General features: G+C 54.2%; 1 protein-coding gene across 3 annotated transcripts in view; it reads left to right on the top strand.

Moving 5' to 3' along the window:
* Positions 1-13,686: 13,686 nt before the first annotated feature.
* The window catches only part of RIPOR3 (RIPOR family member 3), a 60,878-nt gene continuing 49,260 nt past the window's right edge, over positions 13,687-25,304 (top strand). For 2 of the 3 annotated variants that reach the window (XM_037059892.1, XM_037059891.1), the window contains exon 1: positions 13,689-14,241. Coding sequence is in view for 1 of the 3 variants with exons in the window: in XM_037059891.1 (XP_036915786.1) it covers positions 14,239-14,241 (3 nt within the window). In the remaining 2 variants the exon portion in view is untranslated. Of the gene's footprint in view, positions 14,242-25,304 lie in introns of all 3 variants that reach the window. The other variant, XR_005068501.1, reaches the window with a different exon arrangement.

Raw genomic sequence — 25,304 nt, 5'->3', positions numbered from 1 at the left:
GTTTTAATCACTGCCTCCTTCCAGGCTGCCTAGTGCTTCTCAGAGATTGTGCTGAAGGACCAGTTTTTACATATTTCAAATTGTTGCAGGTGTATACATTCGTAAAATAGAATAAAGGAATTGCCAGGAAAAAGAAAGAAATTTAAAAATCCCCAAGACACGAAATACAAGCCCCACTTTTTTAGTGCAAGATTCAACAGACCACATTCTGAGTAGCACGATGCTTGCCCACAGTTATGCCAGTGGGATGTGTCCTCATAGTAGGAGATCCCAAAAGATAGGGATGTCAATCATTCTGTAGGAACTCGGAGGGTTCAACCATATGTGGGGCCTCTGTTTCCCCACCACCACCAAACAGCCCGCCTATCCGGGTGTCAGGTGCAGCTGACGCACACAGTACCAGGCACCCCCAACCTCAGGGGTGGGTACTGTGCCAACCTCACCATCAAGTCCTTTTGCTTGTTCAAGAGCTCAGCCTGGCCCTGGCTGGTGTGGCTCAGTGGATTGAGTGTCGGCCTGCAAACCATAGGGTCGCTGGTTCGATTCCCAGTCAGGGCACATGCCTGGGTTGCAGGCCAGGTCCTCAGTAGGGGGTTGTGCAGGAGACAACCACATACTGATGTGTCTTTCTCTCCCTTTCCCTCCCTCTAAAAATAAATATTTTTTTAAAAAAAGAGCTCAGCCTGCTCAGGTGGGGTCCATGCAGACTTATCTCATGAAGCACTCGACAGATTAAAGTATTTTCAAGTCCCTTTTCTTCTAAAAGAAAGACACATCAGCATTTTGTGGGGAAAAGAAAGCTCCCCTCAACCCTCCTTTCCAGGTCTTTTATTAAATATATATGAACATGGCAATGGGCTCATACCATGCCAAATTTTTTTAACAAATCTTGCCTGTTTCACTCAACAGCATATGGTGATACTTCCACTCTGCTCCTGACTCAGTTTTTTTCCCAGACGGCACTGCTTCCCAAAGTCAAATAGGCCATGGTTCATTCAGGCAGTCTTGTGACAATGGATGTTTAGGTCACGATTACTCACCATGTTGCAGTGAACACCCCGTCCTGTGCACTTACATGTGTATTTCTCCTGGCCGGGTTCCAAGAAGTCTGGGGGTGTGCACACTCACAACTGTGTAGGTGTTGCCAAAACTGTCCTCCTGAAAGATAGTACCAGTCATCATTGCATTTTAAAGCTGAAAAGTGCACTGTTGAACTCACCGCTCCTTCTGCTGACCAGGAGGCCGAAAGGGGGAAGAACAGGATCAGGTCCCATGTGAGTTCAAGACAGAACTTCAACCACGGACTCCTGACTATTTCTAGAAAGACTGTAGTGTCTCCATCAACTTCTAAGGGCCCCAAGATCACTGACCTTGACTGGTAGGGGGCCCTGTGCAGAATGCAGAGTGAAGGCTTAGAACAATTACCATACTTTGCCATGTATAATGTCCCCTTTTTTGCCCAAATTTTTGAGGGTAAAATAAGGATGTGCATTCTGCATGGGGAGTACTAATTCCCTCTCTATATAAATATTTTTTATTTATGCTGATGCATTAAAAGTGTGACTCAAGAAAGCAATAACAGTGTCTGTGTGCAAAATAATACCCTGGAATATGATCATTGGTTTTGTTTCTAAATGTAAATAAATAAAAAATTGCATTGAAACATTAAAATGAAAGGCTTCTTTTTTTCTCTGAAAATTTGGGCCAAAAACATGGGTGCGTATTATACATAGGGGTGCAGCATACACAGCAGAATATGGTATACTTGTGTCCGGTTGGAACCTTGATCCTTCCGATTGTGTCTTAAATCCCACAGGAAAGGGAGTGTGACCTGGGGTGCCTTGGCAGCCCCTTTGGGAGGAACAGCTGATTCTCATTTGACCCAGTCGTCCTTGTCACGTGGAGGGACACTGCGAACAGGGAGGGAAGTGCAGGGCTTGATTGAGGACAGAAGATGATAACTGTATGGGAGAGGCCCCGTGGGGCTCTGAGGTCATGGTGCCTTGCCCTCCTCCCTCTCCTGTGGAGCTGAGCAGGGTCAGGATGTGCGAGCAAAGTGTCCAACAGGGGGCAGCCTGAGCAGGCAGTGGGATTTTCCAACCAGCAGAGAGAGGAGGGGGGTGGGGGTGGGGGAGCCCTGGGTGAGAAGCTCCCAGGGTGCTCATTTGGTCCCAGAGTTTAGATTTAATTGAGGTACTTACCACTGGTGAGTCGCTCCGAAGGGGCTATTTAAGGATAAGAAGTGGCCACCTCCCCAAATTCCACAGGCACTCCCTTCCCTCGAATCCCTGCCTGAACTCTTGTCTCCTAAATATCATCGTCTGTCTTCTCCATCTCCAGCGTAACCTGTCTCTTCAAGGGTTCTGTTCCTAACTGCCTGGTTCAAAGGTCTCTAACATGCAGCAGTGCCCCGGAGGGGGGGGGCACCCTCCGGATCTCCTGCTGAAACTGAGCACCCCAGAGACAAGTCTGGGCAGCCCACGGCTGAGGGCCAGAGCCATGGGTGTAACCCGCCTCTCCAGAGCTCTGGGCTGTCCAGGGCCTGGCCCCAACCTTTTGCCTTCAGTCCCCACACTGACAGCTATCACTGTGGAGAGCTGACTGTGTACAGTGAATGCCTTTGCAGTCACGATGTCACTTAACTCTCAGGAGACAGGGGTATTCTGATCCCCTGTGTACGAACAAGGAGACCGAGAGTTGACAGAAAGGCCCCCATGTGTTTGAACGGAGGCCCTCATACCCCCTAAGGATGTGTTAAGAGAGGACTCCGAAAGGTCAAAAGTGGCATTGGTTTCTGTCCTAATTCAAGTTCAACTTTAAAAAGATGAACAGAGTAATTATTTTTAAATTTTCCTTAAAGCACCTGGCAGGGCAGGAGCTTCCACCTGCCCGGTGAGCGCAGGAAGAAAGCACGCGAGTAGCTTGGCCACTCACGGGCACCAGGGATGCTGGGGACAGCACCCCCCGGGCCCCCGCCCCATCACACCAAGCGTCTATAGGTATTAAATCGTTTCTTTCTTAGCCCTGTATTGGCTTCATTCTGACCGCAGCAGGACACTGCTGTTATAATCTTGTCATTGTAATCTAAGGAACAGGGAGCCCGTGTTACTGAAAAACCAACAATAAAAAGAAAACCAGGGCAATGATTCCATTTGTGCACCTGTCCTCCGTGCAGCAGTGCTTACAAATAAAAGCCTGTAAATCTCTTCTCACCTCTTAGAACCAAACAAAAACCACACACACACACACACACACACACACACAAAACTCCAAAACACCCCCCACGAAACCTTAAAGACACAAAGTGCAAGGATTCCGAGAGAAGCAGATCTCCAGTCAAGGGGTGGGCCCAGAATGAGGTGGGCGTGTCTGGACTGGCCCCTCCAGGGAGCACTTGGCAATGGCCAGGACTTTCTGCTCTGTCGAGTGGGTGGCACTACCTCCCATCATCACCTCCTTAGGTCCTCACCATGGTCACTTCATAGCTGGCGAGGTGGGGAGTGGTGGAACGCTGTCCTCAAGACGCCACAGTGAGTGACAGGGGCTGGGGCTTGCCCACCCCAGCCCAGTCCTCTCTGCACTATCCCCCCACTCTCAGCAGGTCCAAGGGGGTCTGGAGATGGGGGACTAAGTCACTCGGGGCTCAGGCTTCACGTCTGTAGCATGGGTGTTGAGAGTGGCCCCCATTTCTACGCCCTGAGCATCCCAGGCCACCGTCCCTGGACCTCTTCTAGGACTCCTTCCCCCGGTGACCTCATCCGATGACATGCCTTCAATACCACCTGTGGGCTCATGACCTTCCCATAGATAACTCCGGCCCCAGTCTCTTCCCTGAACTCTGTCGTGTGTGAAGTTACTTGGGCACCTCAAACTTAACCCAGTCCACAGCAAACTCTCCTTCTCTCCACCCCCTGCTCATCAAGAGGCTTCCTCCTTCTCAGCGGGCGGCAACTCCATCCTCGAACAGCCTTGGCTCCTCTGCTTCTCTCGTAGCCACAGCCAATCCTACTGGCCTGACCTAAACAATTCGTCCAGCACCCAGCTGCTTCTTACCACCGTCATATCTCGTACCCTGGACCACATCGCCGTCACCTCTCGCTTGGACGATGGCAGTAGCCGCCTGCCCTCTGCAGCCTGTCTAGTCTCCACACCGTGTCAGGAGGTAGAGCCTGGAAACCCTAACTCATGTCAGGTCCTTCCTCTGGCTGAAGCCCTTGAAAAGCTTCTTATCTCACACAGAGTTAACCCAAACTCCTTACAATAGCCTTTGGTGGTCTCTCTCTTTCCTTGGTTCCCCTACCCTTACCTCCCACCACCCGCCCCTCGTTCAGCGCCTGCGAGGGCCCCTCTGTCTCGCCCTCATGTCCTCCAGCTCCCTGTTTCCAGTGAGAAAGGCTGGAACTCTGCACACACCTACTCGTTTTCTTTGCTTACTATCTGCCTTATTATTTGGAGAGTGTGAGGTCCTAGAAGGCACAGGCTTTGTTTTCCCTTCTTTACTTCCAGGACCCAGAACAGGTGGTCCCAGGGTCAGTGCCCCTAAGTGAAGGAGGGCGATCAATTGAAATCAATGTCGTTCTGAGGGGCAGCGACCACCTTAGATTAACCCAGGGCAAGGCATCTCTACTTGACCCGGGGAAGGGCGAGCCTGCTCACAGGCCGTGTCGCCAAAACGCAACACTGGCGAAATGTGTTCGGGTCCGGTGGAGCCGCGGGCTGACTCCGAGGACACCCTCCCAGCGGCCACCTCTGGAGACGGAGGTGGGAGGAGGCAATTCTGTGGATTTGTGCCTTGCGTGACATGGAAAATAGGAGGGAAGCAGGCGCCACCCCATGGCTAAGGAATTCCCCGATTCAGGCCTCACACACCCCTGTGGCTGGGTAACCATTCCTGTCGCTGTTTTGAGACGGAATCAAGGTCCCTCGGAGCTGAGGAACTTGTCCATGATCGCTCTGTGAACAGACTCTCCCAGACATTCCATTTCTCTGGGTTTAGGGGCAGGTCCTTAAACCTGCCTTTTACACGGCACCCATGGCCATTTTTGTCCTGAGGCACATTGGGAAACAAAGCGCTTTGTGGAAAAGGCTAGATAAACAGCAAGACTGGCTTTGGAAGGCAATGATGCTGTCCTTAGGCTTACCACTCCCCAAAAGTTCTCAATGGCCCCCTCTGGGGGCCTGTCCCATGTTGGGTAAACTCTCAGGTGAAAAGCAAGTTGGTGGCACCTGCTGGGCATATGTCCCCACTCATTTTTCCCTTCCAGCTGTTCCCCCTGTCTCCAACCAGGTTTGCGCCGGTTCTTAAGTTCCAGTCATTGTATCTTTTATCCCTGCCACCCCACCCCCACCCCCTAGCTGGGCCTCGTTCCCTTTTGAAATATTTCAAGGCTTTGTCCATGCCCGTTTAAACCGTAAGGTAAAACTATTCAAGTACTTTTAAAAAATGCATTACAGGAAAGAAAGAATTCTAGCCCCACAAATGGAATCCAAATAGAATTACACAAAAATTCGACAAATATGCATTTGCTTTTGGTACGTATGGCTCAGAACAAAGCCAGGGAGTTTAAGTGGCAGAAAGGACACACGTCTGCGATTTAATATCAGGTGGCTGTCATCGCCCCCTTGACGTGGCGCTGGCAGGTCAGGGCCTCGCTGGCGCTTAAATCACACACACCCTGCACCCCTGAGCAGGGGTGTCAGGCCTCCTCCATCATCCCCTGTGTGATGGTGGGTTACATTTTCCAAACAATGAGCTCGATGTCTCCCTTAAGGAAACTTACCATCGAAAGATTGGAGGGATTGGAATGCGTAATACGAAACAGACCTGCCGCCAAGAAGCCTGGGCTTCACAGCTCGAGAAGAGAAAGAATGACTTTATTGACTATAAAATAAAGCCCACACGCTACAAGCTGGCCTGGGTTCACCCTGTGTATCTTTTTCCCCCATCCCCCAAAGAGACCTCAGATGAAACACCAGCCAGCCTCTTCGCAGCTGTGGGACTTCAGGTGGGAGGCCCTTACGCGGCTTTCGACCTCGCCTCCCGTGGAAAGGGGCTACTGTCGCTCAGGGAAGGTGGGAGAAGGGAGAGAACACACTCTCCTGGCCGGCTGAGTGTGTTTTCTGTTGTCTCTGGGATATTTGCACCACGTCAGGCAGAATTATGGCCTGGGCATTCTCTCTCTTAGGGGATGCAATGCGATTTAAGGGGAAGCACACAGGTGCCGAGTGGCCGAGGGGTAGGCTTGTGAGAGGGAGTGCCCCGTGTCAGGAGGACGGGCTCAGGGCTCCCCGGTGAGCTGGCAAAACATTACTTCTGGGCGTGACTGGGAGGGTGTGTCAGGAAGAGTTTAGCCTTTGAATCACTCATGTGAGAAAAGAAGGTCCCCCATCAATGCTAGTGATCTGCTGAGGGCCTGGCTACGAAAACTAGGTATGTAATTCTGAAACTATAAAATAAAGGAGAATAAGAGGAAAGTAATTTGTAACAAAAACACATGCGTTGTAATGCTGAGAGTTCTGATGAAGGAGCCAGGTGCTTGAACCGAGCAGGCAGCAACACAGAGAAGGCGGCAGTGACAAATGCAGGTAGGTCTCAGTGTGGCGTGCTGGCCGCTCACACGCCATTGGCACACGGAGTGGAAGGGCCGCCTGGGCTGTCCCTCCGGAGTAGTGACCCACGGGAGTTCCCACTCAAGGGGGGTTCAGTGTTCTGTCCATTGACATCGTCACTGTCTTCCAGGAATGTTTCGTACATATTAAAACCACACAAGACACGCCAGGTGCTCGTATGTAACATGGACTTGGGTTCTAGCTTCACTGAAAAGCTCCTGGTGAGAACCACTGCCGTCTGCTCTTCCCTCGACCTGGAACACTCTTCCTCTTCTCTTGTGTAAGGCAATGTGCCAGCATTTTCTGGTCTCAACTTGAAAGTCACTTCCTCCAGGAAGCCTTCCTGGCTTCCTCTGACCAGACTAATTTTCTCTCAGAGCACCCAGGGCTGCTGCTCCGCAACATTTGCAGTCCGAGTTTGTGTGTTCTGTTTTTCCTAAGGTCCACATTCCCTACTACACACAGACCCCAGGATGTCCAGATTTGTGATTTCCCTATCATTATATTCTTAACCCTTAACGTGGGGCCTGGGATTCAACATGAATTATTGTATAATATTGTGTTTGTCCATCTCCTTTGCTGTCCTGAGAAGAGGGCGGTATTGTGCCAAATTTATCTGTGTCCCTAGTGCTAAAGATCGTTCTTTCCTGTGGAGAGCAGTGGTCAAATATTTAATGAGAAAATAAAAGCAAAGGCATTATTGGACTGCCTGTGTCCTCATAAATGAGCCAAGGACATATTAAGAGGCACTGCAGTAAATTCTTCAGAACTCAGTGTCCTGGAGGGCAGGGTCACAGCAGAATTCCCTTCACAGCTGTGGCTGCCGTCCAGCACCTTCCTTTTAACCGTGCGTGTCCTCTGGGTAACAGGCACGCAATCGTCAGCTCTAGCCCGCATCACAAACCACCCCAAAACTCAGTGCTGCAACACAAAGTCCAGTCGGCTGCTGGTCACGATTCTGTGGGTGGGAAGTTCTGCTGGTCTCAACACGGGCTCACTTGTGGGGCTATGGTCAGCTGACACCTGGATGGGGGTGGAAGGGTGCCAGTGGCCCCACCCCGCAGGTGGTCCCACCCTGCAGTGGCCTGGCTGTCCCGGAGGCACTGCAGTTTCCTTGCACAGGGGCCTCCGTCTTCTAGGAGGCCAGCCCAGGCTGCTTCCCCATGCTGGTCTGGGGAAGGCAGTGAAAGCCAAGACAGAAAGTGCAAGGTGAAGGGTCGAAAGCTGGCGGGCCATCATGTCCACCTCACTCTGCAGGTCACAGCGAGTCCCAGGCCCATGTGGGCACACATGCACGTTCCACGTCTCATGGAAAGGACGGCATGGGCACATTACAGAGGACAGTGGACCCAGGGGGGCACACCCCCAGGAACCTTATTAGAGGGACCCTCACAGCACTCTGCCCAGAGTGTACCCTTCTGGGCCCTTGTGCTGGAACCCAAAGGGCAGCTCTGGGTCTTTCTCATTGATGGAGACTCCCCTGGGACCTCACACCACCTCTCTGAACTTGGCTTCTCTTGTCTGGGCCTGGAGATGGAGGTGGAGAAGGTTGAGGAAGTTGGGCTGCATGTGTCCTTTTCCTGTGTTCCTCTGGTTTAATTTCGGAAGCAGGACCTCCTTTTTGCTTTGGTTAAGGCATGACTTCATTTTATTTTCTTGCCACTTACCTTGTTTCTCTTCTGACTCAGCTTCAGTGAAAAGTCCAGTTACTGTGGCATTCTGGGTTGCTCTACAGATTTTCCTTGAAAAAGACCTAAGGGTGGAGAACACTGATTCTGGAGCAAAGCTCCTCAAGTTCCAACCCTGGTTCTGCCAGCTGCTTGCCGTGGGCTTCAGGAAAGTGGCTTCACCTTCCTGTCCCTCAGTTGCCTCCTCTCTAGCTTGGGGACAGTGATGCCTGAAATGTTTGTCATGGGGATGGAGTGAGCCGGTGAGTGGGAACTTCTCCGAACGGTGCACAGAGCAGCCACCACCCCAAGACAGCTGGGAGGGCACCACACCGGGGCATTTGCACGAGGGCAGGCAGTGGGGCTAGAGCTTCCACCGCAGATATTCCTCTGGGGAGGGGAGAGGCAGGAAAGGGACTCAGCTAAAAGTCATCTGCCATCTCGCCTAGTACAAGAGAGCAAAGCCTCCATGGGCTGCGTTTTTTTTTTTTTTTCTCATACTAGTCCTGTTCCGAGGTATTTGTGCTTTTGGTATAAATTATAAATCTAAACACACGCAGGGTTTGTTTTCCCCCCAAAGCAGATTCCAACCGGCATGAAGCCAGCCAAGCCAAATAAACTGTGCACTCAAGTCCATTGTCCCAGCACGGTGAAAGCCCTGGGGCTGTGGGGCACCGCTTGGAAGAGGGCGCCCGTTGGTGCTCCGAGCATCAGGCTTCAATTTAGGCAGCGCATTTTTGAAGAGTTTCCTAGAAATTTGGGGTGAAGAAAGACAGGCATGAGGTGGGGTGGGGGGTGCGAAGGGCTCTTATCAACTTGTACAGGATGCGTTTCGGGGGTGCCGTCATCGAAGAGCCCAACAGAGCCACGGCCCTGAGCCCAGCGAGGCTCACAGAGTTCCTCAGCTGGGGAAGTCACTCTGCGAATGCAAAGGTCACTCTCCATGTTACGTTCGTAAGGAGATGACTGTCACCAAGCGGACAATGTCAGGTCCTCCGGGAAACCCCGTGGGTACTCGTGGGCAGCAAGCTGTTTACTTAACTGCAGTTGGTCCTGAAAAATATTTGACTCTGGAGGGTCCCTAAGGGAGTATGGACAGTGTCTGGGAGTCTCTTTCTGGTCAGGACACGGCCTTTGCTAATCCCCCAGGTGATAAGGCTCCCAGGTTTCTGGACAGATTTTCCCCCCTCCCCGCCCCCACCTCCACTGACGAATGGGCGGTCCATCCCTGCAGAACCAGGGGCTGGGGTGCCAGCAGACAGGCTGTGGGGCTGGGTGAGGGTGGAGGAGGAGCCTCGGGGGATTCGAGGTGATGCCTATCTACGGGAAGAATCCAGCCTCCAGATGTTCTCTCAGTGCCGAAGGCTGACAGGGTGGACAGAGGAGAGGAATTCTGATGCTCCGTCTGCGGGAGAAGGATGGAGTGCACCAAGTGAGACGTGCCTCCCCTTCCCAGGCAGGAGACCTGAGGGCGAATGAGGTGGGACCAGACACCGAGGCTCCACGCTGGGAAGGCGGCAAAGGCTGCGGCAGAGGCCTTACCCCGAGGGCCTAAGACCAGAGGTATTCCAGGGAGATCACACCACCTTCCTGTTTACTTTCACACACTTCCCTGGGGCAGCCCCTTCATTCCCCAGGCAGAGGCCCCTCCCTCTCTGCACTGACCACCTGGGCAGATAGATCTCTATGAGCCTGGGGGCCTCACACTAGAGGAATACATTTCTTCCACATTCATCTCTGTCCCCCAAATACACAGCCCACCACATGGATGGCGACAGCTTCCCTGCTCACAGCACAAGGGAACCGTGGATAGAGGCAGGAAATAGTTTGAAAGTGTTGGAAATGCCATGCAATTTGGAAGTATGTGCCAGTAGGGGCGGCAGAGAAGATTCCGGGGCCCCGGGTAGTGAGGTGATCACTCAGGGACTTGAGAGGTCATTTGGGGTCATCGCAGAGGTCCCTCCGGGCAGCTCACCACTAGGCTACTGTCCTCAGGAGCCCCCTCAACAACTCTGGCCAAATCTGTTTGCCACTCAGGCCCTTATGTACTTGGGATTTCCCTTTAAATTGATTTACTTTCTCCCCCAACTGTTTGTTGTGACTAATTTCTACCCTGCAGGACACTGAGGTCATTGGAGGGCACCCGTGCCCTCTCACCCAGACTCACCACTTGTGAGTGGTTTTGCCACGCTCCTTTTCCCTATTTCTGTCCACATATGCATCTATGACATAACAACACAGACTTATGTATGTTCTAGGTCCACTGAAGTGTTTAAATAAGCTTTTGGTTTCAGAATAGTTAAAGCTTTAAAGAAAAGGTACAACGTGTGTTCAGAGAAATCAACTATGCTGCTCCCAATTTCGAATCATTTCTCTGACTGTTCATGTCTTACATTGTCATGGTACATCGTTACAACTGGTGCCCCAGGACTGGTGTTATCACGACTTAAACTCCACATTTTACTGGGTTTTTTTTGTATCCTCACCCGAGGACATGCTTATTGACTTTACAGAGGGGAAGGGAGGGAGGCAGAGAGGGAGAGAAACACCAACGTGAGAAAGAAACATCAATTGGTTGCCTCTCATATATGCCCCAACTGGGATGGAACTAGCTACCTCGGTATGTCCCTGACTGGGAATTGAACCCACGACCTTTCGGTTCATAGGAAGACATGCCAACCAGCTGAACCACACTGGCCAGGGCTTTGTTACGATTTTGTTAGTTTCTCTCTTCTCTGGTAGAGTCACATTTAAACTTTAAAAAGTTAAAAATTGGAAAGTGCCCATGGGAAACCATAATCCAAGCTGGCCGCTGTGGCTGCTGAGTGAGGAAGCCTGAGCCACCTCTCTCCCAAGCAGGAAGGGAGGTTTGCAAAGGTCAGAGGTGTTAAGGACAGACCAGCACACAGCTGCGGCCTTCTCCCTGGCCGGATGGAATTGGAAGAGCCTTGTCCCAGGCTTAGAATGACTTGCCCACTATGAAATTCAGCCTTGTTTGGTGCCCGGTCTCTGTGTCACCCGAAGTCCTACTGGTACTACCCGGTGTGAGCCCCAGTTTGGGAAACTGTGTGGTCTGACTATGCTCCACCTGCAGGTGGCTGGAAACTCCAAAATTGACACTACGTGTCCCAAACCTGGAGCTTCCTTCCTCCCTGGGGGATGGGGACTAAAGCTGGTGGGGTAAAGGGGAGGGTCTGCCCCCACCAGCTCAGGGCTAAGGGCAATGTCATTTGTCTTCACCACAGCAACCCCCCCTCCCCCACCCCAGGGCTGAACTCCCTTTGGCTAGTACAGAACACAAGGGAATGTGCTGGAGAATTCCATCCACAGCTTGTGAGAATGCACCCCACACCTGTCTGCCTGTCGTGTCTGGGTCGTGGTCCTCGTGGAGAACGATGGCGCGACGGATACTGCGTTGTCTCAGTGGCCCTTTGTCTGAACCTATGCAAATTCCTGCCTTTAAAACCCGTCGAAATGGGCTTCATGTCTGTAAGTTCGAGTAGGTGACATGGTTTCCTGAGAGCAAGTCTGCACTTTCCAACACTTTCCTTTTGCGTGCACGCCTGCTGGCCTTGTTGCCAAGGCCGGAGCCCGCTGCCGAGGAACTGGACAGCTCCTCTGAGCTTAAGGAATTCCACTCTGCAGTAACTCACCGCTGGCTCGCAGGGTCCCAGCCTCCCGGGGGAGGGGGTCCAGCTGGGGCATTGGCAGCGCCGCTGTGTATTTCTCCGCTGACGAACTGTAGGATTCTTTGAGCTTGTCCAAGGCGGCAAATGGGGGGGTTGACATTTTCTCCTTGTGTGGGGCACAGTGTCCCTAGAGAGGGAAGCTGGCTGGGACACGGGTGATAGACGGATCCATCCTCATTTTTTTGAAATGAAGCAGTTACAGGTCAGGGTGTCGTCTCCTTAAACCTTTCACCTTCCCCCTTTCCCAGGGGCAATGATTCAGCCTGGTTTATATTCTTCCAGACTGTTTTGCTGGCTTTCTGTGTGTTTCCATAGCATTTCACTTTACGAGTGTGTGTAAGGGCGGGGGGGTGGGGGGTTACATGTAAGGATCAAACCGAATGGGCCATTAGGACCCTCTTTTCACTCAGGAACAGGGCTTGGAGGTCCATCTCTGTGGTTACATACAGACACTGCTCACTGTTTTTATGTTATTTAAAAGAAATAAATATATTTATTGATTTGAGAGAGAGAGAGAGGAAGAGAGGTCGGGGGAGGGAGAGAGAGAGAGGGAGAGAGGGAGAAAGAAACATCAGTGTGATAGAGACACATTGATCAGTTTCCTCCCAGAGGAGCCCTGACTGGGGATTGAATTTACAACTCACATATGTGCCCTGACCGGGAATCAAACCCATGACCTTTCAGTGTCTGGGCCGACGTATGCTCCAACCAAGAGAGCCACAGAGGCCAGGGCAAGCTCTCTTTTCAAATTGCTGCCTGGCAAACCATCATACAGTTCTTCTACATTCTATTTGACGAGTCATTACTTGAAGGATATTGATGTCTAATTGTTTCCTACGATAAGCCATTTTTTTCCTAGCACACCTCTCTGTGTATGCCTCCCGATGCCCACACATCAGTGATGTTTGGGGTGCCAGCCTATTGCCCACTTTCGGTTTTCAAAGCTCTTGCCAAATCACCCTTTAGAGGGTGTGTGTGTGGTGGTGGCGGCCGTGGTGGGGGTAGGTCTCAGTTTCGGTTCTTTGGGGCCCGTCTGGCCCTGGCGTCTGCAGTGACTGCGGAGAGAAGGCAGCCGAGGAGACGCAGGGGGAAGTTTGTCTCCAGGTGTTGCAGGCAGGGAGGCACCACGGGGCCGGGCCTCCCCGTCCATGGGGACTTTGTGCCTGGGTGCATCCCTGAGCAGGATCCAAAAGCAAGATGCACCCAGGAGACAAGAGCAGCCTGGGTCCTCACAGCCTTGACTCAGAGACACTAAGTTTCTAGGGGTCTCACACACGCAAACATAACAGGGGTTTCGGCAGGGGGGGTTGGCAGGCCCTGAAATAATTAGGTTGTAAAAACGGGAGGAAAGCAGGAAAAGAAGCTGACTACTGACTGTAAAGATATAAAGGGAAAAGGCCAAGCCATTTTGCGTCCCAGGAGAAGGGGGCGGTGCAGAGGGGGCGATGGGGTTTGGGGGGAACCCAGGCCCAGAGGAAGGCCCGTGTGGAGGATCAGATCCGGTCAGAGGAGGGGGCGGATGGCAAAGAGGGAAGGCAGGAGGGACAGGAAAAAGCGTGAGGAGGACGACGACGACGAGAAAGTGGCAAGGTAGGAAGAGGAAGGAAAGGCGGGGGAGGGCGGGTGGGGGCGGGGGGAGGCTGCGTCCCTGTCTGTTTGTGATTAGCACGCAGCTCTGTGCAGGACGGAGTAAACAGAAACTTCTCAGCGTCCCCCACACCCCCCTCTGAGGCAAAGCAGAAATCAGATGCTCCGTGATTAATCGCGGAGCGTTTGGGACAGGACCACGAGCGCTGTGCGGACTTGAAACTCGCTGCCTTTTCCCAGTCCCCATGCCAAGATGGGAGTGGGGGGTGGGATGTGAAGGGGTGGGGGCCGCGCCTGCTGGGGGCCAGCGTGGAATTCTCCCTGGCAGAGCTCAGAGTGACACCGACAATCGGCTGCGCCCAGAGCCGCAGGCAGCATCCGGGGAAGCGGGGCCCGCTGGGGGCGCCCCGGGCGGGCTGCGGGCACCCTGACACAGGCCAGATAAGAGCCCAGCTGCACTATCGGAGTCCCCAGCGCGCCACCCCCAAGACACCACAGAGACGGCAGGGGCGGCGGCGGGCTCCTGGGAGGCGATCGCTGGGGTGGCCGCTCTGGACCGGCTTTCCGCAGCCCTGGCTCATCTCCTCGTGTCCTGCGGTGGCTGCAAGCCCGCGCTTGCTTCAGCGAACAGCCAGGCTGCTTCGAGGAGGATTGCGTGACAGGGTCCTAGAAATCCAGACCTGCTGATGGTGAGTGCAGAGCCACGGGTGCGGGCACTGGACGCTAGAGGGAGGTGAGGGGTGAGGAGGGTGGCGGGTCCTCACTCTCCAGCCTGGAGCTCCCAAAGCCAGTGAGGGGCGTCTGTGGGAGCCAGTGAGGGGCGTCTGTGGGAGCTGAGACCGCATGGCAGTACCTTGCTGTGTGGCCTCGGGCAAGTTCTTTTCTCTCTCTGGGCCTCTGTTCACCTCTAAACTGGAGTGGTAGAACGAGGCGATCTTTAAGGGGCTCTGGCTATGACTGCTATTTCTTGTGTGTCTGCTGTGTGCCAGCCGCCTGGCTGGGCAGTGTAAAACTTCAGCCTGGGGGACCCTCACTGGCCCCCTTGGAGTAGGTCTTCTGGTTCTTATTCTTCTCATTGTCCAGGGAGCAAACAGAGTCTCAGAGAGGTGAAGTGACTTCCCCAGGGTCTCCCAGCTGGTCGGGGGCGGAGATGAGAATCGGACCTTGGTTTTTCTGACTTGACTTTCGCTCAACTCTCCAGCCCGAGGAGTCTGCACTTGGGGTTCTTTGAGCCTGTGATGGTCCCAGGAGGCAGGGGTGAAGGAGGAGGGAGCGTTATCTGGAGGAGGGAGGCCGAGAGCTCTGACAGAGGAAGAAGAGACAGGCTGAGCAGCCTTCAGCTGCTTGGATTGTGCATCAGCCCAGCGAGCCGGCGCACCGTCCTGGGCTGGGCAAGGGCTCCTGACTCGGGTGTGGACTGCCCGTGTCCTCCGCTGTGTAGGAAACCCCTGGGTATGAGAGAAGAGGTTTAATTTTAGGTGGGGTTGGGGAGAGCTGCGGGTAGAAAGAGTGGCACATGCCCCCACTCGGTCATGTTCCAGTTTTATTTTGCTGTTTCAAAAATGTGTTTCAAATCACCCTGGGCCCCCAGCGCTCCTCTGGACGCAACGGAATTGTGAAACACATTCAGTGTTTTCCGCACGCCTCTCCCGGGGGATTCACACATGAATATCATCAAGGGCTATTTGCACACACGTCCCTGCAGCTGTGGCCGGCAGCAGCCAAGAGATAAGAAATGCGCCACAGGCCCTCGGCAGGAGGGAAGTCCCTCGGGTGCCTGGCATCTGGGCAGAGCTGGGGGTCCTGGCACCCAGATGTGGCCTCATGTTTTCTCTCCTGGAAAATTCCACTGCACAGCAGCTCGGCACTGACTCACACCTCCTGTCATTTTAGGGATCGGCCCTGCCTTGGGCTCAAGCCGAGACCCGAGTGGTGGTCTCAGCTCTAGGGTGTTTAACTTATCCCAGAAGCCCCCTTAGTCCCGGGGCAAACTGGGACGGTCGGTCACCGTATCCGCATTATCAGTGCTCCGAAGGGCATCGATCTCTGCTGTAGCTGTCTGGTAGAAATACCAGGTCACGGTGTGCTATGGTGCGTCTCTTCCCAATTCCACTTTTAGTGATATGCAGCTGATAGCCCAATATTGGCCACCTTGGAAACATTTACACTTTAGGAATTGGCACACGAGTACAACGCAGGGCGTATTGTTCTGCTTATTGTCTAAATTCGAGACCGTGAGGGAGAAAAAGTTAACTATGGGGATTAAATATAAACGTCTAATCTCTGTTCAGCTGTTACATTATGAACAGCACCCCAAACTGAGGAAGTTGCGCATTTCATTGACAAACAAGTTAAGTTGCAACATGCTCTTCAGGTTGTCCTTACCCCTTCAAGTAAAATGATATATCAACCCACATTCCTGAAGAACTACAGCTGCGTATCCCTCAGAACGATATATGGACCACAGGTGGAAGAGTCGAGGGGAAGGGGAATTAATGAGAACATTGCGTGTGATTCCATCGATGCTACGAAGTTTACAAAAAAGAGCATCATACCTTTTATTTTTATTTGTAAACTGTGTCCTTTACACCAATGCAATCTGTAATACGCCTGAGTGTATGTGTATGTGCACGCATGTGCACACATATGTGCACAGATTTGTACACACACACACACACTTTCTGGTTGTTGACCCTTTCCCAGTGCACCGCTGTCTCCATGGCACTTACAGATGCTTGTGCCCAGGGTCCCGGAAGTCCTCTCACGGACTGTCCTCAGTCCTCACCCAGAAGGACTGAAACGCCGGCCTGGGGCATTTCCCTCAGCTCCCTCCTCTCGGCTGAAACAAGCCAACAACCCAACTGCCCTGCCCTGGGCCCTGGACTAGATGCCAGGGTTGGGGGGATGGGGTAGGAGGTGTCGTCCGCACGGGCAGCAGCATCCTGGCGGCCCGTCCGTGGCCGCTGCCCGCTCATTCCACTCCGTCTCAGGTCTCGCCCCTGCCATCCTGTGTTTTCATGCACGGCAAACAGTTTTCTAATGCAAACGGCATCTTGGCACAAGCGGAAGGAACCACGAAGCCAAAACTATAGGAAAGTTAAGACAAATTTCTATTTTTAGGAACTTTAGGCGCCAGGTGGGCCCTTTCCAGCTCTCCCAAGCCAGCAAGCACGAGAGGAAAATACTTCTCCTTTCCAAGTTCCTCCTCCCCTCCTGTCCAGGCCAAGGAGGAGGCCCAGGTAGGGACTCTGGCTAAGAGGAGTGTGCTGCGACTGCAGGTAGCGGGGAGCTGTGCCACAGCAACTTTAAAAAGAACTAAAAACAGGGTTTATTGTCATTTTATTTTGCATGGGAGCAAGGGCAATCCTGAGTTCAAATCTTCACTCCAGGTAATCAAGAGCCAGGTGTACCTATTTTTCCAGACCATTCATTCGTTCATATTCATAATTTTAAAAAATGAGATCCCTTTCCATTTTGTTCTGTCTCTTCCTTTCGTCTCCTTCTTCTTCTTTAATTCTCATTCTCATTCTCATTCTCTCATATATTTAGAGAGAAACATCAGTGTTAGAGAGAAACATTGATCTGCCATACGTGCTCGGATTGGGGATTGAACCCGCGACCTTGTGGGGCAGGAGATGATGCTCCAACTGATTGCGTTGCCCGGCCAGGGCCGGCTTCTTCCTTTTTTCACTCAACCAAGTGCCCTGGGTGTTTTCCCTGTTAGTCCACGGAGACCTAAACTGTCCCTTCCGATGCTGGTTGACAGAAGTCCCAGGAAGTCGTGGGAAGAAGTCCCTTTGGATAACCACGTCTCTACTTTTTAGCCGGGTCTCAAACCTTCGTGACCCCCAAACACAGGCATGGAGCTCAGCTGCTTCTACTGTTCAGGGAAAAGAAATTGGACTGGCTGTCCCTTCCACTCATAACCGGAGGCTGATCGCTTGCCGTCACCTTCCAGGCACCAGCCTGGTCCAAGTGGCCAGCAGCTTTCTCTGGACCATCGTCGTTGCCTCTCCATTGAGGTCTCTGCTTCTCGTCTTGCCTCTCTGACAGTCTGCTCTCCCCTTCCAATTAAAAGGAAATTGGGCCCTGTCCCTCCTCTGCTTCCCAGTCCTGGCTCCCACCTCACCCAGAGTCAAGGACAAAGTCCTCACCGTGGCCACAAGGTCCCACAGGATCTGGACCTCACCTCTCTCATTCTCCACCCACCCTGTACTTGCTGTCCTCAGTTTTGCCAGGCACAATCCTGCCTCAGGACCTTTGCACTTGCCCTCCCCTCTGTCTGGACCACTCATTGTCCAGATCTCCACGTGGCTCACTCCCCACCACTTACCATTTATCATCCAACAAACTATATATTTTCCTTTCCTTAAATGTCCCCTAAAATGTGAGTTTCCTGAGGGCAGGGACTTTCTTTTCCCCATCTGTTTTATTCAGTGCTGAAATCCAGAGTAGTCACTCAATAAATGCTTATCACCCAGAGTAGGCACTCAGTACATACTTGTGGAAATAATTGCTTTGCTATGTCGCCAAGGGTGACAAGACAGCCAGCCTTTTGGGAAGAACCCTGTGTGAGCCACCAGGCATCTCTGGTTGGCACCCTGGTTCATCGGGCGGATGCCTGTTTTACCTGCCTGTGCTGACTCACCAGGTGGCCTCTCATTTGCATATCAGTGAGAGTCAGCCACACTGTGCACCTTCAGATGCACCTGTCAGACCAGCCTGGGCCCAGGTTCCGGGTCCCTTCATTTGGCCTCTGTCCCAGGTGGGCCCTCCTCAGAGGACCATGCCCAGCATTGCCTTCCTGACTCACCCACAAAGGGGAGGGAAGATCCTGTGGGGTGGAAGCCTGGGGAGGGGGCACGACAGCTCCCTCCGAACACACCACTGGACACCCCCACTCACCAGGGGCCCAATAGGCTTGTTCCTGGTTAACCACAGAGGGCACGGCCTTAGGTCTTTTCTCACTTACCCGGGTGGGGGGGTCCCCACAGGTCCCTGGTCCCCACTTGAGTTCTAGAGAGCTTCCCTCGACATCTGCAAAACGGACCCCAGGTAGGGTTGAGTTCATCATCGCCTTGTCATCAGACACTGAGAGGTGCCTGATGGCCCCTTCCGCTCCCATCCAAGTCTCACTACATCACTTAGGAAATAAAAAACACCTGTGCACCCACCACCCACCGAGAACTAGCGCTCCGACCATTATTTGTGCCCACTTCTGCCCTCCCTCCCCCGGCAGGCGCTGCTGTCTTGAGTTTTGTGCGTGCCCCCCTCTCGGCACCTCTGAAATGCCAGAGCTCTCCCGTCCAGAAGCCTCATTTAGTGTTTTTCTCTCATGTTTGTTATTTCGGGGGGGGGGTTCTGTGCCGGCTCCTGAAATAGCCCCAAAGGACGCTCCTAAGCCTGCTGCGGCTGTGATGGGAGCTGGGGGGCAGGAGGGGGCAGTCAATTCCACCCCAACCGCTATCTGGGGACCCCAGCGCCAACTGCTGCTCCTAGCGGAGGGAGGTGATGCCAGGTGACAGGATAGCCATGCCCACTCCAGGCTGGGCTGGTCTGTCTGCTTGACCTTTGTGACCATGTCAGTGCAAAGGAGGCCGACCTGGTTGAATGGTGACCGGCGGGGGCCACCTTTGGCCTTGTCTGGGCAAGGCTGTCAGCCGCACATGGGTAGCTGCACACCGCCCATCTGGAATACCTATTCTGAAGGGTAATTCCCAGGGATCAAGCGTGTTTGTGCCTTTTTTTTTTTTTGGCAGGGTGGGGGGTGGGGAATTCCATTTCTGTTGCCAATTAGTTGTGCTTGAGAACAGCTTTCCTCGACACCGGCGCACGCTGGCCACCCGGCCTCGAGTTCTGTTGGTGAGCGCAAAGTGGGGAGAAAACCGATTTTTCTTTCCTTCCTCCACCCCCAACCACGAATCCCGGCTGTTAGTGATGAAAGGGGTCCTGCGGATCACTTCGTTTTCCTTGTCATGACTCCAGGAAAGGCTATAAAAATAATCAGTGGGCCCCGCTGGCCGTAACTGACTGGAGAGAGAAGTTGGCTACCACGGCGTCTGAGTTATCGCAATCGGTTTCACACAGGCCTCTTCTAGTGACACCTGCTCCCCCTCCCACACACATACACAGCGCAAGGTGAGGAGTGCGAAAGGTTGGCTGCGTGTTTCTCTTCTTTCCCAGATTCTGGGGGGCTCCTGGTTGAGGGAGATCGGCACGACAGAGAGGCTGGGAGGCCGTGTGGCAGAGTGGCCCCAAGCGTGGCTCTGAGGGCCATTATCTGCCCCAAATCCCAGCTGCACTGTTGTCAGCCATCGACCTGGTGGCACCAGGGACTTGACCTCTCCACGCCTCAGTTTCGTCATTTTTAAGTGATGATCATGGTCCCATCCCCTGACCTGCCCACGTGTAAAGTTCTTCCCAAACATCAGCTTGGTGTCCAGTCTCAACCCTCCCACCCTTCCTCGGCTGACACTTGAGTCGTACACGGCTGTGCCAGGGCCTCTTCATCCAGGCTCCTGTTGATGGACGTGAGATCGGTTCCCGTCTTTTGTGGTCGCAAATAATGCTGCATTGAATGACCCGTGGCTTTGGGTACCCAGCCCTCCCCAAAGGTATGCGAGCCCCGTGATGGCCCTGGCACTGGACCTTCCTTCCTGTAGCCTGCGGAGGGAAGACAGGTGCATAGGGCGAAGGGCCAGCCCCGGCCTGGCATGCAAACGAACCTGTGCGGCAGGGCGGGGCAGGAGGCTGTGCAGATTCCTCCCAAGTCCCCGGGGGGAGTGAGGTGCCAGGGGATAAGTTTCAGAAGGTTGGGGCAGGGGCCCTTCACCTTCAGGTTCCTGGCAAATGCCCAGAGGTGATCTGAAAAGAGGAAATCTGTGCCTCCCAGGTTGTGTCCATGCTTTGTGATCCTCCTCCTCCAGGAAGCTCCCTAGGATCCCCCCCCAACACCCTTGACGATCTCTGAATGGACTTAACACCCAGGCATCCAGTCCCATTTTGAGAGGGTGGGGGCAAAACCTTAGATGTGGAGTCGGGAAGGCTGGGTTTTGGTCCTGGCTCATTAGGGCCACCACCCCTGTCACCCCCCGGGCCTCCACATCCTCACCTGTGTGAACAGGAAAATAATGATGGTAACAATTGCTCGGGAAGGTTTTATGAAGTCTCAGTAGCGTTCCACATATGACTTGTTTGACCCTGCGCCGGTAACTAGAAATACAAGCTCGTGTGAGGAACACCACATTTATAGGAGGATCCGGGTCTCCCCAAAGCTGCCCATGGGGCTGGGGGTGCTCGTGGGCAGTGGCATCTGTTTTGGAAGCCGAGTTTGAAGGGAGTGCAACCTAACCGTGGGGCCCCGAGCAAGCCCTCCCTCCGAACTGCACTTCCTCTGGAAAACGGGGGTTCTAACAATATGCCTCGTGCAGGTTTGTTGTGAGAATTCAACGAGGCAAAGCGCGCACAGCGCTCTTTGGATGTAGCAAAGCCTCCGTAAACGGTGGCTCCCACGGATACTGCTCAGCATCAGCGTTAACGGCTGTAAATAACCTCCCAGAAGCCGGTGTGGTGTCCAGTGGGCGGTCGGTGCTGTGCGAACACCAACAGATTTACCCACAGTCCAAGTGCACGTGTCGTGACACGGGGTCTGGGGGAGGCGCCCACAGAGGCTCAAGCCTCGCGTTGCTAACCCTTAGTGAGGACAGAGAAGAACAGCCCAGGGCGACCTGCGGCTGTCACCCGCTCCAGCTTATGTCTGTGAAGTGATGGACTGGGCATTGTGGCCCCCGGTTTATTGTGAAGGAAACGGGAGCCCAGAGAGGGCGGCCTCGCCTCGCAGCCCATGGCGAGGCTGCTGCCCAGCCGCGGGCGCTGACCCGCTGTCCCGACTCTCCGGGCAGTGGTCTTCACCCTGACCCCTTGGCCTGTGCAGGAAGTGGACTGCGGGGCCAAGATCCAGGATCCCTCAGTGACCGAAGCCCTTGCACATTTCTGACATTTTTGCATCTTTGGACAAAAGGTGAAGGAACTCAGATGAACTGTTCTGGTTTCCTGCTGGAAAAACACTCCTGACCCGGGTTGGGGATCTTGGCTGTTGGGTTGCGCTTTAAGCGTGGTGTTTCCTGTGTCTTGCTGCTTCTCCCCACCCCACCCCCTCCGCCCCTCGCCCCATTCTACTGCTTAGCAGCAGCGATTGCAAAAAACAAAAAACAAAAGCAAAACCAAACAGGGTAAATCTGGGGATGAACTAGACTTGTTGAAGTGCATCGAACGGGCTGGGGGCTCCCTGCACCGTCGATGCTGGCATCGGTCCCCGCCCAGCCCGCTCCTACAGTTGCCCCAGACGAGAGAGCGAATGAACGAGCAGATATTCCCTGCCTTCACAGGCCTTCTGTGTACCCTCCCCTCCTCCGACGGGGGCGCCAGTCATTGGATTTAGGGCTACCCTCATCCAGCATGGCCTCATCTCACTAATTCCATGTGTGAAGGCTCCGTATGCAACGAGAGTCACATTCAAAGACTCTGGGGAGACACGCCTATTCGGGGGACACGGTTCAATTCACGACACCACCTAATAAGTGTCAGCTGCTGCTTACCCGTCTCTGACCTCGGGGACCCCCTGCAGCACATTCCTGGCTCCTTTCTTTTGTTCTCCTATTTGGCCCTCTCCACCACCTGTGAAGTGGGTTCTGTGATCACTTGTTTGAGGCCCAGAGAAGTGGACTGACTTGCCCGAGGTCACACAGCTGGTGCACAGCCAATCTGGGGTTTGGACCCTTTCTTTCTGACTCCAATGCTGGTAAGGTTTCAAGACCCTGCAACCGTGTCCCAAGAGTGTGATGTCACCATACTTTCTGTCCCAGAATCCCAGCTGTCCGAGACAGGCTTCTCCCGNTTCCTGGCTCCTTTCTTTTGTTCTCCTATTTGGCCCTCTCCACCACCTGTGAAGTGGGTTCTGTGATCACTTGTTTGAGGCCCAGAGAAGTGGACTGACTTGCCCGAGGTCACACAGCTGGTGCACAGCCAATCTGGGGTTCGGACCCTTTCTTTCTGACTCCAATGCTGGTAAGGTTTCAAGACCCTGCAGCCGTGTCCCAAGAGTGTGATGTCACCATACTTTCTGTCCCAGAATCCCAGCTGTCCGAGACAGGCTTCTCCCGGCCCACACCTCTCTGTAGACACCCTGCCTCCCCAAAGAGGCTATATAAAGGGTGGGGGGAGGAACGTCTGTTGAGGGGCAAGCACGGAGCTGAGTTCTGCCTCAGATCCCTGGTGCCTGGCTCTCCCGCGGGTAGGAAGCCGTGTGACCCCCGAGTGTGGAAGAGTGTGCCAGAGGCACACAATTCATCCCTGGCAGCTGGTAACATTTTAGGAGTCTTGACTTGGGGCTACAAATTGAAAAAGGGTCCATTAAGGTGTGATTTATTTGACATGGAGACGATGCTATTAAACGCTCACAACGTGCTTCACTGTGTCAGGTCTGCAGGCCCAAACTTCTCGGGCCAGACCCGGCCCAGACCATCCCGGCAGGACAGCAAGCGGGGAGGGGCCTGGTGGGGCCAGAGCAGGGCCTGACAGAGACAAATGAGTTGCCGCCACGTGATATACGGCAGTTTACTTTTTAACGCGCCTGGGTCGCGGCCGTGGAAAGAACTTGCTTTGGCTAATGAGGGACGTGTGCATTTGGAGCCTCTCGGAGCCCTGAGCTCACAGTCAGGAAGGAAGGATTATAATTTCCAACAACTGCGGCTTCGGGGCCAAGAAATAGTCGCTGTGTCAGCAGGGCGAGCCGGGAGCCTGCCCCCAGCCAGCGAGTGGGTTGGAGACCTCTGGGGAGAACAGGAGTCCCCAGAGGACAAAGCCAGCCTGCAGGGCTTTGCTGGGGAGGGGGGTGGGGGTGCCGGCTGGTGTGTAGGAGCCAGGCACAGGGCAGAGAGCACGGCCTCAAGGCTAGACTGCCTGGGTTCGAATCCTGCCTCCTCCACGGACCAGGGGGCCCTGGGCCAGCCCTGTTTCAAATAGGGATTATAGCATAACCTACCTGCAGGGCGGGGGTTCCTGGGGGCCCCTGAGCTAATGGCACAGAGTGAGTTTCAAGGCAGCTGGCCATTGTTGTCATGGTGGTGAGGGGGTGCTGCTGGTGGTGCACAGGAGGGGCGGGAGCTGAGACGAGAGAGAAACCCTNCAGGGCAGAGAGCACGGCCTCAAGGCTAGACTGCCTGGGTTCGAATCCTGCCTCCTCCATGGACCAGGGGGCCCTGGGCCAGCCCTGTTTCAAATAGGGATTATAGCATAACCTACCTGCAGGGCGGGGGTTCCTGGGGGCCCCTGAGCTAATGGCAACAGAGAGAGTTTCAAGGCAGCTGGCCATTGTTGTCATGGTGGTGAGGGGGTGCTGCTGGTGGTGCACAGGAGGGGCGGGAGCTGAGACGAGAGAGAAACCCTTGGCTCTGAGTCAGGGCCCAGGCTCCTAACTCACCCGGTGCACCCTGGGCAGGAGCCTGCTTCTAGCACTTGCCCCTCAGGGCAATTGGGAGGCCAGCACTGATGTTGGTTGTCACCTAGCTTGGGTGGCCCAGCTGCCCAGCATCTGAGAGGCTGTGGGATCAGCTGGGATGGGGGGGGGACTCGAGGGGGCGCTGAAGTTACCCCCAGGCCTCGACCTGCTGTAGGTGAGCTGCCCATGGCTGCCCAGCAGTCTCCATGCCTGTGGGCATCGAGGGTCTGATTCGCATCCCCAACTCAGGAGTGACGCAAGGATGTGCACCTCTACAGGCAGTCAAGCCGGGTTCGGCATGGCGGGTCCAACTGGGGTGCACACAGACCTGGGCAGGGAGGGCTGGGCGGCGTGCTTGCTGGGGCCGCCAGGTCCTGTGATGTATATGCCCAAGCCCAAGTCTCAGGTTATTCTCCCGACTCGGAGTCAGGCATCTGTTACCATGTGAGGCCTGAAGCCTGGCCCCTCCCCTTTGTCGGTGTCACCCGCAGGACTGACGGCCCAGGGGCTGTGGCCAGGTCGTGGCACTCATGCCAGCTGGCAGTCGCAGTCCCACAGGGTCAGTTTCTGGGGCTATCAGATGCTGTGGCTCTCGGCTTGTTTGTCCTTGTGGCGCCAAGCCTGGCCAGCTTTGGGGCCACAGCAGCCCCCTGGGGAGCATAATCTACGAAGAAGGGACAGCAGAACCCAGTGTGGGGGTGGCAAAGATGCTGAGCATCCTGGCAGCTCTGAGCCCTGGTCCTTGGGAGCCCCAGGAGGAGCTGCCTAATGTGGTGAGAAGGGGGCAGGGCTCCCCCCTGGTGAGGGACCCAGCTGAGGGGGGGACACACGGGCTCTTGGCCTGTGCGCCGGCTGCTTGGTGAGAGCTCTTCACAGCTTCATCCCAACCTGCCGTGTGGGTTTTCCTTCCTGAACCTGTGATCGCCTCCCTTCTCCAACCAGGGGTCCCATCCATTCATCCATCCATTCATTCGTTCATTCACTCATTTCGTCGGTCCTTGCAATGCACCTCTGAGGTGGAAGGGTGTGCTTATTGTGCCCCTTTTAGATGAGGACACACACCTAAGTGCTAGGTCACTGGTCCGTGGATGCAGAGCTGCCTGTGTGGTCTGCCGCTGCCTCGCACAGGACCCCAAAACTGAGCAGCTGGAAACAGTATTACGAGCACAAGTGTCTAGGCCAGGGACCTGGGTGTGGCTTGGGTGGGTCCCCTGCTGAGGGGTCTCCCACAGGCCACAGCCAAGCTGTCAGAAG

This window comes from Sturnira hondurensis, unplaced genomic scaffold (genome assembly GCF_014824575.4).
Source record: "Sturnira hondurensis isolate 20B ecotype Veracruz unplaced genomic scaffold, ASM1482457v3 Scaffold0011378, whole genome shotgun sequence".
NCBI lineage: Eukaryota > Metazoa > Chordata > Mammalia > Chiroptera > Phyllostomidae > Sturnira > Sturnira hondurensis.
The sequence above is the reverse complement of the archived record's forward strand: the minus strand, read 5'-3'. Positions and strand labels throughout refer to the sequence as shown.